The sequence below is a fragment of the Muscardinus avellanarius genome, assembly GCF_963383645.1.
Source record: "Muscardinus avellanarius genome assembly, chromosome: 8".
Classification (NCBI taxonomy): Eukaryota; Metazoa; Chordata; class Mammalia; order Rodentia; family Gliridae; genus Muscardinus; species Muscardinus avellanarius.
The window spans coordinates 56323499-56338505 of record NC_137794.1 but is presented as its reverse complement, the minus strand read 5'-3'; the positions used below and the strand labels follow the sequence as shown (position 1 = coordinate 56338505).

Genomic DNA, 15007 nt, shown 5'->3' with positions numbered 1-15007 from the left:
TTTTATGGTACTGGGGTTTCTGGAAACCCTTCTAACTCCGGGCTACACTCCCAGAACTATTTTACATATATTTATTTGGAAATAGGGTCTCTTAAGCCAGCGAGGCTGGCTTCGAACCTGAGCAATCCTCCTGTCTCCACCTCCCAAGCACGGGGATTTCAAGGGTGTGTCACCACACCTGGCCTAAACACATAATTTTAATATTGTATCTCTACAAATTATCTTTTAAGATTTGATTTTAAACATTTATTATATTTGATGTTTTAAAGCAATGAGCATCCCAATACTTAGGTAGTTAAGTAATAAGTGATTTCTCTGCTGAACATGTGTGTTTATATATAAATATGCTTTGATATTTTTGCAGTGACTAGTTTGGAATAGATTTGGAATTTAGCAGAAGGCTATTTTATTAGATTTTATCTTGAGGAAACTTGTTTTCCTAAAAGTATCATAACAACATTCTTATCATTTTATTTTGTTTTTGCTTTTTTGTGGTACTGGAGATTTAACTCAGGACCTGATACATGCTAGGCAAGTATTGTCCCACTGAGCTACACACCCAGCCCCAACATACAGTATCCTTAAACTTGCATTTAATGACAACAAATATTTGAAACATAATCCTGAAAAGAACATCATTACCTGTGGTCAGTAAAAACAGAATAATTTGTATAGCTCTGAAATAAAATATAACTAAATCCAGGTTACCTATAGTGTTACTTTATTATATTATAGTATTATATAATACTGTATAGTATAGCTTAGTACAGTATTATACAGAGTAGTTATAAATTTGACCATGTCAGTAAAATATGTAACAAGAAGTTTGAGCTCGGATGTAAACTATGGACTCTGGGCGCTGATGTGTCCAAGTAGGTTCATTACTTATAAAAACATGCACCATTCTAGTGAGGGATGATGAGACTAGAAGAGGCTTTGCAATGACCTAGAAAAGGCTCTGCAATGATTTATCCAGTATATCTATTACTAATCTTTAATTAAGCCCAAATTATTAATGAAAGAAAAATGCAACTGTCAGATTCTCCATTAACCATAAACTAGCTGTATTTTCAGGAGTACCAGTATTCATATTGGGGAAAATATTTCATCTGCTGTAGAGTTTTAAAATTCATTCATTAAGCTCCTTAGAACAAGAAAAGCAGCAAGTAGATATTGAAAGTTTATTTCATGTTAATGCTTATGTGAACAATTGATACAATGTTTATACCACCAGTTTACCTATGAGAAAACAAAATCCTAGAAAAGTTAAATATCTTGAAACAGATATAGGACTTCATGCCACCAACACCACTGAGACTATGCAGCTAGTCATTATATTAAACTATTATACTGACTCAAAAATCAGTTACATGCACTATTAATGTTGCTTTCTAAGGTTTTGGTCTTTTTTGTTTGCATAATAAATTAAAATGAAACATAAGCTCATAGAGTTCTCAAAACAGTCGAGGGACCTACAAAGAGCACTAATTTATTATGTAGCTTCTAATTAGCTGTAATTACAGTATTTAATAAATGAAACACCTACCTTTAGAGATAATCAAATCTTTTCACTGAACTGCACTAGTGCCATGCCGTATAAGAGAGGCTAATGACAATCAAAAGCATTACTCAAATGCTGTCAGGAAATGTAAAAGTATAATTGATTTGCAACTCTGAACTATTCTTCCTCTAAGATAGATTTAATATGGAAACTGGGTATAAAAAAGAATTATGTAATCATGCATAATTTAACTCCAATTAATATAGCATGCTTTATGCTTACAGAGCACATTCACTCATGAACACGCGTACACTCACATGCTGATATTTTCAGTCATCTGGAAAGTTCTTTATAAAATTATAAATAATTCCTCTAAGTATAGAAGGTCAGTGAAAGCACTCACTTTATACATTAGACAATTTAGCAAGTCTAGGCACTTGCAAAGGCACTAAAGTCTCAACACAAAGATGTATCCAAGCTGGGCGTGGTGGCGCACACTTGTAATCCCAGCATTGGGGAGGCTGAGACCTGGAGAATCGCGGTTCGCGGACAGCCTCAGCTACTTAGTGAGGCCCTCTGCAACTCAGTGAGACCCAGTTTCAAAATAAAGAATAAAAAATAGGGCAGGGGGTATAGCTCGGAGGTCAAATGCCCCTGGGTTCCATCCCCACACCCGCAAAAAAAAAAAAAAAAAAAGTTGAATGCAAGTTGATTCAGAATCTGATTTCTTTAAGCAGAAGGCATTTATCATTTTAATGTTAATATGTTTTAATTTTAAAGCATTATTTTTGAGGAATTTATAATATTCAATTTGCAATTATCAGCACCTATTAAAGAAATCTAAAATAATTTATGTCCTTTTTCTAATCTATCTAGGATTAAAGAAAATGATATAAAAACATAGGAAGAGTTTATAAGCTATTTTTGCTCCTTCTGAATATGCATGATAAATTTAAAAGGCTATTGGGCATTAGAAGGTTACACAACTTCACATCTTTAAACAGAAAATTGATACTATAATTTCTTAAAATAAAAGCCTGAAAATCAAAGATGCAGGAGCAAAAATAATAAATTTTCTTTTACTTTATGATACAATGAAAGAAAAAACTTAACTGGTTAATGTGGTATCATCAATCAGCCCTTAATAAACAAGAACACAGTGCTATTTTGGCTTTTATAAAGAAAAAGGGAAACACACAAACAAAAATGTGGCCCATTATGAAGATATCACCAATAATCTTGCTAACATTAACAGGGAAGGAAGGAGAATGGAGTGGAATGCAGAAGAAAATACGTCAAGTGATGTGTGTATATATTCATATATCACTTTCAATCTCACTATCTTGTATAAGTACAATGCATCTATAAAAGTATTTTTTAAATGTGGGTAATACTGAATGCATTGCTGTGGTCCACAGAGAAGGAGCTGGAGAAGGTAGCAAGGAGATGCTGTATCAGCTACAACAGCCTTAAAACAAAGTTGGACTTTAACAATGTTTCCTATGAAGCTTATATTATTTTTGTTTAATCAAATAAACAAGAGGGTTTTTCTATGCAAAGAATGTGGATGATAATGGTGATTGAGGACCACTGGCATATAACTACAAGAGTAAAGTTATAGCTATTATTTCTATTATATGTATTGTCCCATTAAAGTTTAACAATAAAAATTCAGTTTATCAAAGTTAATTATTTTAAAACACATTTGTAACAATAAAACAACCTTCCCCCAAAGATAGTGTAAACATAAAAATTAAAGAGCATAAATAATCAATGATATTATAAATTAAGTAGAGGTTTGGGATTATAAATTAAGTACACATTTGGGAATATTGTTCTTACAATTAATTGACTCAGAAGAAATAAAGATTCAACATATTTGCTGATAATCTAAAGAAACAATTCTTCAAAGGAAAAAAAACAGCATGATTAAAAGATCTTTCACACTCACAAAGTTCCTTTCACAGTTCCTCAAAGCATCAGTAAATCACAGGGCTTTTGTTTGTATGTTTTAATCTAAAAATGCAAAATAATGCTCTTATTCAGCAATTTATAGAGAATAAATGAAATTTTCATTTATTTTTATCCAAGAAATCAGTATTACAATTTAAAAATACCAAGGTACGTTTGGATAATTTTATGTCAGTCTATCTTGTGTGTCCCTAAATATGTCCTTCTTGAATTTTCTTTGAAATGTTGCCTAACCAGTGGCTATAAACTCTTGCAGTGACAACCATTATCCATTATCCAGTGCTAGACATGTCAGCTCAACATCGCTATATTAACTGACTCCGAGTGTTCGCACTCCCCGTGGGGCCCTCTCTTCTAAGATTGATGAGGTGGGACATGGTGTTTTGAGTTACTTTCTTGCTTTGACAAACAGCAGGAGTGGTCCTTGCACAGGGTAAAGGAGGTAGAGGAGGGAGGCAGAGAGCCACAGGGCTCCCTGGAATGACAGCAGTCTCCTGCACTTGTTTTCCAAGGCAATTAAAACATTGTTTTCTCAGATTTTACACTTCAGTCAAACTCACAACTTCTTTCTTCAGCTAAAGTGCCCCAAAGCTGCATTAGTACATACTACAACCGTTAACAATTAGAAAGGGATTAAACTTATGTCCCTCAGATATTTTAGAGAAGCTACTTTCTAAGATAAAAGTTGCTGCTTCTTCCAAGTTTAAATACAGTAAACCTCTAATCTCCTCTTTTAATACCCAAAACAGTGTTATTTCTTTTTTTTTTTTAACTATTGAATTCACTCTGGCAGAGCTAGGGCAATAAAACCCATCATATTCTAATTTTCAGACAGCTTGATAGAACCAATGTTCTCACTATAGATAAAGTGTAATGAAGCACTTTCTTTCCCATAGGAAAGTCTTTGACTCATATGCTTTGATGCCAACTAGCCTTCACATCTGCTGTTTCACCATTGATGGCTATAACTTGGCATGCTAAACTAGTGTCTGATGAAGCAGCTTTACTCAAAGGCACCATTTTATTTCTTGCAATGGGAACATAGTAAAATGGTGTTGGTTTCCTGTAGGCCTTATGCAAATCCCTGTAATAAACACAAGATCAGGCCTCACATACAATAAATAGTGTGTCAGATGAGAAGAAGGGGAGGGAGACAAATTTCTTGGATAAAAATAACTCCCCTTTATGCAAACAAGACAAATGCATAATAAAGAAATAGTTTAAGTGTTTGTTTCAAACAGAACTAATTTACATCAAAACCAAATTTGACACTAATAGGAATATAACAGCAATTTTAAAATATCAGTCCTAATTTATTAAGCAAAACAGTACCATTTAACCTAATGTTAGTAATGATTCATGAGTCACAACCAATATTTAGATATCATTAATAAGGGGAAAATGATTTGGGGAAATTAGAGAAATAATGTGATCCAAAATATATTTACTGAGATATTTCTTCTAGAGTTCTAGAAAACATACATGATTGAAAATGAAGAAAATATTAAGAATAAATAAATAGTTCAGTAACAATATTAATCACTAATATAAACTGATCAGCTCTATCCATTCACATAAGGCTTTCAAGTTTGTTTCATTCATTTAATTATATATATATATATAAAACAAAGCAAATAAATGTCTCAAAACTTCAATATAAGACAAAAAATTACAAATTAATTTTTTTTTCAGTACTGGGAATGGAACCCAGAGGCATTCTTCTTTTAAGCTACACCTCTGGCCCTATATTTTTATTCTTTTTCTTGAAACAGGGTCTCCCTGAATTGCAAAGGGCCTCACTAAATCGCCGAGGCTGTCCACGAACCCGGATCTTCATGTCTCAGCCTCACAAATGTGGGATTACAAGCTGCAACACCATACCTGGCTTTAAAAATTAATTTTCTATGTATACTATTTAGAGTTAGTATTTGCTTTAGAAAAACATATACCAAAATTGGAATGATACAGAGAAGTTTAGCATAGCCCCTGTGCAAAAGTAACATGCAAATTTGTGAAGCATATCATATTTAAAAAACAAAAAATTATGGTTACTTTTCAATTCATAACAAGTAAGTTGGAAAGAAAAGTCTTAGTCTTGGTGTGTATAATGGGTTGTCTATAACCTAAGTGAGAGCAGAATTTTATCTGCTCTAACAAGATCTGCCAAGAGATACTGAGAGATTCTCAAGTAACAATAAACAAGATGCAAATTACAACTGTGGAGTAATTTACCCTTATCAGTTAAAATAGGTCATAATTTTTCATAATAGGGGAAGTAGTTGAAGTAATTCACCAAATTGCAGAGTAGCACAATGAGTTTAGGCAGGAACACTATATGAGCCCCAACCTCAAAGCTCTTGCATAGAAGACAATGTAAACCAATAGAATAGGCTAGTTAATGTCATTTCTTTCTTACCAATTGAACATCATCCTTTAAATGTCAATGAACCCCCCCCTCTCTCTTTGTTACTGAGTATTGAACCAAGAGAAATTTTACCTCTGACATATACCCCCAATTCTTTTTTAAAATATTTTATTGTGAAACAAGGTTTCATTAAGTTGTGAGGCTGGCCTTAAACCTGCAATCCTCTTGCCTCAGCCTACCAAATACTGGGATTATAGGAGTGCACCATCATGACCATCTGTCAATTCACCTTTTCAATGTCAGTTAAATTTTATTTATAGACACAAATAAATGTCAGGATTTTTCCCAACACACAGCTCTAAAAAAATAAGAATTTACCTTTTTTTCTACCATATGGCAATCCATACTGCCTATTTATAAGAAGAAGAGTGTAAAAAATGAATATGTAATAAGGTTATTATCTATCACTAAATTTCTATTGAAAAAGAGCATAAAAACAATTCTGGTAAATAACTTATAAAAAGTAAGAATGCATGGGGTATGGACATCAGAACAAGAAAAATGCCCAACCGAATATGAAAATAAGCATGAAGATAGGTACAAATAGTTATGAACTATTGGTCTACAAAAGGTGCGATTCCAATTTCAAGTCAAATTAATTCTGTTTGAAAAAAAGAGCATAAAAAAATTAGAGGCTAAGGGTCCTATTTCAAAATAGTCAGCTTTCACTGGCCTGGCAAGAAGCCAGAGCCTCAAGATTCTCTAGGAACTCTTCAAGTAACTAACAATTTCATGTATAGTCAAGGTGAGAAAAGTTGACTTTAATAAATGGATAGTTTATTCTTTAATTCACTAATTAATTCCCCCAACTTTATTGAGTTATGAATAAAAATTGTGTGTGTTTGTGTATGTGTGTGAATGTGTGTGTGAATGTGTGTGTGTGTGTGTGTGTGTGTGTGTGTGAGAGAGAGAGAGAGAGAGAGAGAGAGAGAGAGAGAGAGAGAGAGAAAGAGAGAAAGAGAAACAGAAAGAAAAACGAGAGATGGAACCAGGGGCATTCTACCTCTGAGCTCCACTTCCTGCCCTATTTTATTTATTTTTTATTTTGAAACAAAGTCCCACTAAGTTTTTGAGGGCTCACTAAATCGCAGGTCTAGAATCTGATCTGCGATCCTTCTGTTTCTGATCCTTCTGATCATAGGCCTGTTTCATCACACTTGGCTAAATATTGTATATACTTAAGGTATATAATGTTATATGTTTGACATAAGCATAACTTGTATAATGACATAGGTAAATGTTAATTTAACTTCCACTACCTGACATGATTTTTGTATGTATTTTGAGAACACTTAATATTGACTCTTAGAGTAAAATTTAGATACAAAAACATTATTATTAACTATAGTTATATGCTGTACATTATATCTCCAGTACTTATAAATGTGTATCTTATTTAAAACTTAGTGGATAACATACTCAAATGACTCAAAATAATGACTTTCCATCACAGAAAGGAAAATTGATGTGAAAATACATAGATCTTATTTCTTAAAGTGATATAATTCCTTATTATAGAAAAAAGACTGTATTCCCATGAGACATGCTACCCAGCCATACTGGTTGTGGTACAACCATATTTCCTACAAATTTGATTAAAAAAAAAAAACACTGTCCCCATAAGCTAACGCAGTTCTTTAACTGAAATCCTATTTAAACAGTACTCCTAACATTGCTAACCTATGGTCTAAAGTCTTTGATGTATGTATAGAGAGGTTCAACTTAACAAAACAGCAAATAGTTTATGTACAAGTCTTTGATAAAAATGTACTACTGCTTAAGTTAATATTTCATTTTAAATTAGTTTCCAAAGAACAGAGACAATATTATTAATGTGCGGAAGATTGAGAACAGTTTCTTTTGTTTTTAATTATTGGGGAGAAAAAATATTTTTACTCAGCTTAAACAGAGTCCCAATAAATAAAAGTGACCTAAAACAAAACTTTGTGGTAAGTTAATAACACCTAAATAAATAAGACTTCTCTTATGTTAGCAAGTATTTAGCATTGTGACATTATTCTTAGAGTTACTGAGGTACCATAAAGAATTTCAAGGAGGGACGGGGAGGGAATGGGGTGGGAATTGGGTAGGGGTTAAATCAGCGATGTGTACATGTTTGTACACACAAGTTTTTTACCCCAATATGATGTTTGAATACAATAAAAAAAATTTAAAAGGAAAAAAAAAAGAAAAGTAATGGTGAATGAAAAAAATTGTAAATAATTATAAAAAAAGAATTTCAAAATACAGTTAAAAAGTTCTTTTGGCAGTGTTAGGAAATGACTAGTATCTTGTGTTACTAGCAAATATGTGCACATTCTAGTATGTATGGAGTAAAAGTCACTCAAACTCTCCAAACAATCATTGCAAACATGTTATACTAGCAACTCAGGCTTCAAAACCTATACTATTACCCCAGTGCAATTTAAGTTTAGGAATTTCTTGAACTCATAAGATAAGAATAAGTGGAAAATTATGAACATGCTGTAGTTCTTTTTGCCCGTATGACTTAGGATAAAGATTTTAAAATGTAATATGATCAAATAGTTTAGGTCATGTGGGTGAGCCAAAATGACTAATGCACTAGTTCTTCTTAGCAATGATGGCTATGCGATGAGATCTTTGGTTATCACTTTTATTGTGATAATAATAGCCCCTTGGTTATGGCCGTCATAATTAATGTCACTTAACCTCTATGTGACCCAGATTATTTATCTGTTAAATGACCACAGTAAATATTGCTTTCTACCTTTCTTAAGGGTTGCTATGAAGATTAATGAACTGTTATTTAGAATAGACCTTAAATTTTCCTAAAGAGGAAAATTGTGTTTGTATCTTTGTGTGTGTGTGTGTGTGTGTGTGTGTGAGAGAGAGAGAGAGAGAGAGAGAGAGAGAGAGAGAGAGAGAGAGAGAGAGAGAGAGAGGCAGACAGACAGACAGACAGACAGACATAGAAAGCATTCTTGTTTCTGGATACCAGAAGATAAAACTATTTCTTCCTGAGATTAATCCACTTGCTTGTATACCTGATGTCATTACCTATACATTCAAATAAATTAACTTTGAAGAGAAGATTAAAATGTGAACACTATAGAAGTTTACATATTCTAAAGAAAGTTTTTTTTAACCTACCTACTGAGCAACAAAACTTTATAAGTAATCACACATCTACCATACATTCTACCCTAGACCTTATATCATAGGTTTTCATACAGAAATTGACTTATGGCATCATACTGTACTGAATTTGGTAAAAACAAAGTCCTTCCATAAAAAAAATCGAAATATGTGCTAACGATTTAGGGTGGCAAATTCAATGAAAAAATGCTTAAAGTATCAAATGGTTAGTTTTAAGGACATGTGATAAGATTCCACAAGTAAAAGATAAAATAATAATAACAACAACAATAGCAACAACTCTACCAAGGGGATATAGGGAGTAAAGGAAATTAAAAAAAAAAAAAAACACTGACCAGATTGCAAGCAGAATTTAAAGGTGATATCAAGGGTCTAAAACTCTCATGATTGAATAGTAAAGAATGTCTAATCCACAATGCCTCAAGCCAGTGAAACGTCTTAATATTTTCCCTAATGGTCTTAGTTTAAAAAGTCAAATTAAGCATATGCTGTAAAACAATGTCTTTTACACTGTCTCTTCCTGATAAAGAATTTCTAGCCCAAAGCAGGAATGGTTGAGTTAAAAAAAAATTCAGTATCTTCAGAATTTCAGGTATGGCTTTTAGGTCATAAACAGTCTCAACTGGACACATTTTAACATCACAAAGTTTTAGACAAAGCTGTGTTGAGAAAAGAACTGTCTGTCACTCTGGTGTAAAAGAAAGTGAGTTTTTTTTTTTAAGTGCAGAAAAGGCTCTAGGCTCCCATGTTTATTTGGCTTATAAAGGTTCAGGTTATATACCACTGATATTTTGGGGTTGTTAAATAAAGCCATATTATTGTGACAAATGCTAACTAGCTAACATAAGCCCAAGACATATATGATTCAGTGCTAAGGTCTGGAGATATAAGAGTAAATGAAACAGGTCCATTCACTCCATGTCCTCTTGCTGTGGAAACACTAAAGAATCAAGAAAATGCACACTGGACTGATAAAGAAATTTAAGTCAAAATTTAAAAAATCAGAAAACACAAAAAATAAAGCACCTCCAAACTCAGTAGATTTGGAGCTATAAATTGTCTGGAAATTTCCCAGGAGCAGGGGAAGAATGCATAAAGATATAATTAACCGCTATGGTAGCAAAGGATGGCAATAAAACAAAGATCATAAAGTTGATGAGGGAGGAGTGAGAGTATAGGATCCTGCAAGGGACTAAAAACCAGCCAGTGCGGTTGAAGGTTAGAGTGTCAGAGAAAGTAAGATGCCTTGATGGGCTCTGTCACCCTGCTCAAGAGCTTAGTTCACATCCTAAAGCAAATTAGAGCAAGCCCTTGTTTATTTGTTTTGATTTTTTTTGTGTGTGTGGTACTGGGGTTCCTGGAAACCCTTCTACTTCTGGGCTACACTCCCAGACCTATTTTCTTATATATTTTTTGGAAACAGGGTCTCTTAAGCCATTGTGGCTGGCTTAGAAGCTGAGCGATCCTCCTGTCTCTGCCTCCCAAGCGCGGGGATTACAAGCATGTGCTACTACGCCTGGCAGAACAAGTCATTTTGAAGGGATCTTTAAGTCACAGTAGTAACCTGATGTAGAATAATAGGGGCAAAACTGGGGAAATTAAATGTTATACAGCACTTGCAAAAACCATGGGGAGAGATGACACTGGTTTAAACTAAGATAATTGTGAGGTCATGAAACATTTGTAGGAGGTAGAAATGACATGATTTAGGATGTGCTTGGAGATGCAGAATCTATTCCTAAAATTTAACACAATTCCTGACATAGAAGAGAGGATCAATAAATGTTAATTTTGTTTTGATTTATAGCTACTCTAAAATGTAAGCTCTTAAGGGTTGGGTATATAGCCCAGTGATAGAGTCCTTGCCTAACATGCACAAAGTACTAAATTTGATCCCCAGCACTATAAAAATAAAACATAGACCTATAATTTTAGAAGGATTAAGCTATTTGCATTATAATTTGTTCCTACTTTTATATGGGTGAGGATGTTGTTTATTAACCATATAAAAGAACATGTTCCTCCTTTGATACCATCCTTCCTAGAGGGAAACTTTATACTAGAACATGAGGCAAAGTCAGAAATTGCAGGTAAACCAAACCTACATGGGGATCTTGAGGAAATTACAACCCCTAAGACTTTGGTTGCCTAGAAACCAGGTTATTTGGTCTTCATTTTGTAGAATATTTGACTCCCTCCAAAATCATAGAGTTTCTAAAAAAGAGGCCATAACACCTATAGGCTATAACTAAGTTGTTTTTGATCCTCTAATTGATCTGTACTCATTCTCCTAATCTTTATACTTCAGGGAGAAAAGAATGTGCTTGTTTGGTAACAGTTTGCATCATTTTTATCCCTGGAGTGACATTTCAATTCTACTACATATAGTGCTTGGATTCCAAGAAATAGGTTTTGATTCCTCTTGTAATGTTTTTCAATTAAATCCCAGGGTCCTCATCTATTTCACTACATAAATATGATGAAGAGCATATTGGTGATGCCCTAGTGTGTTTTACTGTTTTTATAGACTAACACTTGGAGGTCCAGCATTCCCTTAAGTTATTTTGCTAGGCACATCTTTGCATTTATTCCCCCAAAATAACTTTAGATTATCATGGATATATAAGATAGAAAAAAAAAACCTCTGAACACAATATACATGTGAGCTTATGGACAATATCCACCATAATATTTGCTAATGAAATTATTTAATGTCACAATAACTATGCAACCTTGTGTTTCTACAATAATGAAGACTTACCTGCTGTAAGGCCAGATATCTTGAACCAGCTTTCATGCTTGTAGAAACAAAGCTATATTATTTTTTTAAAAATAATTTTCTGGTACTGAACATCCCAGAACAATTAGTTAACAGCAGGGTCTTGTTAAATTAGTAAAAACATGATGAAAATTCCTTTATAAATCAATACCTTAAGAGTGCTTCCTAGAGTGTTTGTATGTCTGGTTTTTAATTAAAAAAATAAGAGTAGTATAAAACAAGTATAGATAACACAGAATAGTCCCTAGTTCATGTTGGCTACAAAATGAATTTGTATTTATTTGAATTCTAGAGTTCTAGATCTTTTTTCAAACCATGGCTGTTACAACTGTAGGTATTTATAGAGTTGAAACATGAACTTAGAATTGTGATCTTTTAAGGGTACATTAAAATACCTAAAAAAAAAATCAGCATTTAAAGTATCCTGCAGATGGAATGTTTTTCTAATTACAGCATTAAGAATCCAACATATTAACATGATAAGGTAATTTTCAATTTTGTGATTATCACTAAATGCTTCTAACAGTAACTAGTATACATTCCAGAGGGCTTTAATTCTAAAGGAAGCCTGTGCTATTGAAAACAGAAAGTTGTTTCATGTCAGTTTTCTCCAGGTGCTACAAGGCACCCTTGTGTGCAAGAGAGAAAAACAAAAGATGAAAGAGTAAGACTGAGAGTCAGTAGCAAGGAAAAGTGAAAATGGACAATGGCGACTCAGCAGAGAGCTACTGAAGGGAAAAAAAAATAAAAGAACAAAAAATAAAAAGAACAAAAGTTAAAAACATAAGGGAGAAAGTAAACTTTAAAAATTAAAATGGTATCAAGGGAAAAGAGACCATTTTTTCATTTTGGAATTCTTTTTTCCTAAGATATACTTTGCTCGTAATAAATATATTAGGGCTTTTCAAAGATTTCTTAGTCTTCTGGAAAATAAACATGAAATTAAAGCTCTGAAATATTTGTGAAATGTTTAATATGCCTGGTGTCAAATCATAGTATTAGGCACTTTATGTTATTTTACTGGCTCAATTTCAAAATTCCTTGGATATGGTACCAATTTATACGTATCACATGTTACTCCTATCAACTTCCTGACACTGACAATGTGCATTTAGCAGTTTCACTAGATGATTTCTTAAAATAAAAACAAAATCTGAAAAACAGTCTTAGGAGAAAATCAGTCTCTAATCATTCTAAATACTTAATTAGGAAAAATTGATCTATTGCACTAATATAGTTACGATAGCATCATACTGAAGAAAATGTTTTGTTCATATTTGGCTATTAAATGAGTTTAATTAAGTAATGGTTTACTGATTAAATATAAAAAACATGCGTCCAATCTTGAACCTAGCCATATGTAAAATTAATTTTTTTTTTTGCAGTACTGATGATGCAACTCAGGGGCATTCCACCTCTGAGCTACACCTTCAGCCTTATTTTTTATTCTTTATTTTGAAACAAGACCTCACTAAGTTGCAGAGGGCCTCACTAAGTAGTTGAGGTTGGCCTTAAACCTGCAATCTTCCTTTCTCAGCCTCCCAAGTACTGGAATTACAAGCATGTGCCACCACACCTGGCTGTGAAATTCATTTTAAAAATAATTAATTTTTTAAATGAGATAAAATTAAATCAGTTAAATAAATTCCATTCTTTTGAAATTTGGTGTCCTTCAGAACTCTATTTTTAAAATCTGATTTACCATTATACAAATTTTTGCAAAAAAGTTTGCATAATTTGTCAAAATTGCTATTTTAACTCACATAAAACCCAGTTTTATGATTGCTGATTTATTCTTCTTTCTTCAACTAAACTCTAATCTTTTAAAAGTGATAACTAGATCATATTTGCTCTAGAATATTCAATGAATAATGTAATTTCTGGAACTCAATAGGTTCTTGACATATGGTTTATGAAAGAATTTATTTTTTTATATTTTGAGCCAATTATTTTTAAACAGAAAGAAATCTACTATTTCTGCACATTTGAACTTCTAGTTGTATTTGTATGAAAACTTAAAGGAAATACAAATGTTTAAAAATTTGCTCAACCTACAAAGCATGAACAAATACTTGGTGAAATATGTGTCGATACATGCTTGTAATCTCAGCTTCAGGAGGCTGAGGCTGGAGGACCTTGATTTGTGGACAGCCTCAGCTACTTAGCAAGGCCCTTAGCAACTCAGTGAGACATTGTTTCAAAAAATAAAATGACTTAAAAATATAAAAGGCATTATAAAGTGATACTAATTCCCTACAGTGAAATATCCCCACGGGGTCTGCATTGGCCCAAGGAGACAAGCAAGAATAAGAAGAAATGACACAGAGGAGAGCAAGGCACCCTACTTGCCAGGAACTGCACACAATCAGACTTTCCACATAAATGTCCCACAGGGAATTCAACAGGGTAGCCCATTTGCTGACTGTCTACCTTGCAGAATAATTAGATGGGTAAATATAAATATAATAAGAACTGATTCTTTCTTTAGCTTTTATGCTCTACCTCGTTTCAGCAGAAAGAAATACATGCCTGGGAATCATTCTTACACCTAAGTGTTCTATTGTGGCATAACTAAGCCTTTTATAGAATCTGAAGCTACTACTATTTAATTTTCAGTAAGGCCATTTCTTTTTTCATTCAAAGATAAAACCTGCCGAAAAAGAAAGAATGTTACCTTTGGACATATCTAATTTAAAAGAATAGAATAGTTGTATTCCAAAAACTCCTAGCCATTTTCAAGTATTGAAATGATTTGTCTTGAAGGGCATGTATGTAGTTGTTCAATTCTCTACCCGTTGAGTTAAATGCTATTAATTATCCTGTACAAATAATGGCATTTCTACAACCTTACATTCATTCACTCAACTCTTCAAAGAGTTGTTTGTGCATTATTATTATATATGTAACAATTAGGTAACCAGAAGAGGACTTACCTTGAAAAATGTCATGGTTGCACCATCTTCCACTGCTCCGTACTCTATCTTGGTTTGTTTAGCTAAATCATCAGCAGAGTCAATAGGGGATTCCATGCGTTCCACTGTCAGAAAGGCGGCTAAGTTAGCAGTATACGAAGAAATGATGATAAGTGTGAAAAACCACCAAATGCCTCCCACTATCCTGGTGGAGAGCGCTTTGGGCATGAGCTCAGAACCTAACAGAGATTGGGGGAAAGGTGAAACGAATACAAAGAATT

At 33.2% G+C, this 15007-nt stretch overlaps 1 protein-coding gene across 3 annotated transcripts in view; it reads right to left on the bottom strand.

Annotated features, from left to right (window-relative positions):
- GRIK2 (glutamate ionotropic receptor kainate type subunit 2) overlaps positions 1-15007 on the bottom strand; it is a gene marked incomplete at both ends in the record, with an annotated part of 700362 nt that overhangs the window by 136788 nt on the left and 548567 nt on the right. For all 3 annotated transcript variants that reach the window (XM_080700516.1, XM_080700517.1, XM_080700518.1), the window contains one exon: positions 14748-14965. In XM_080700516.1, coding sequence (XP_080556642.1) covers positions 14748-14965 — 218 coding nt within the window. The remainder of the gene's footprint in view (positions 1-14747; positions 14966-15007) is intronic.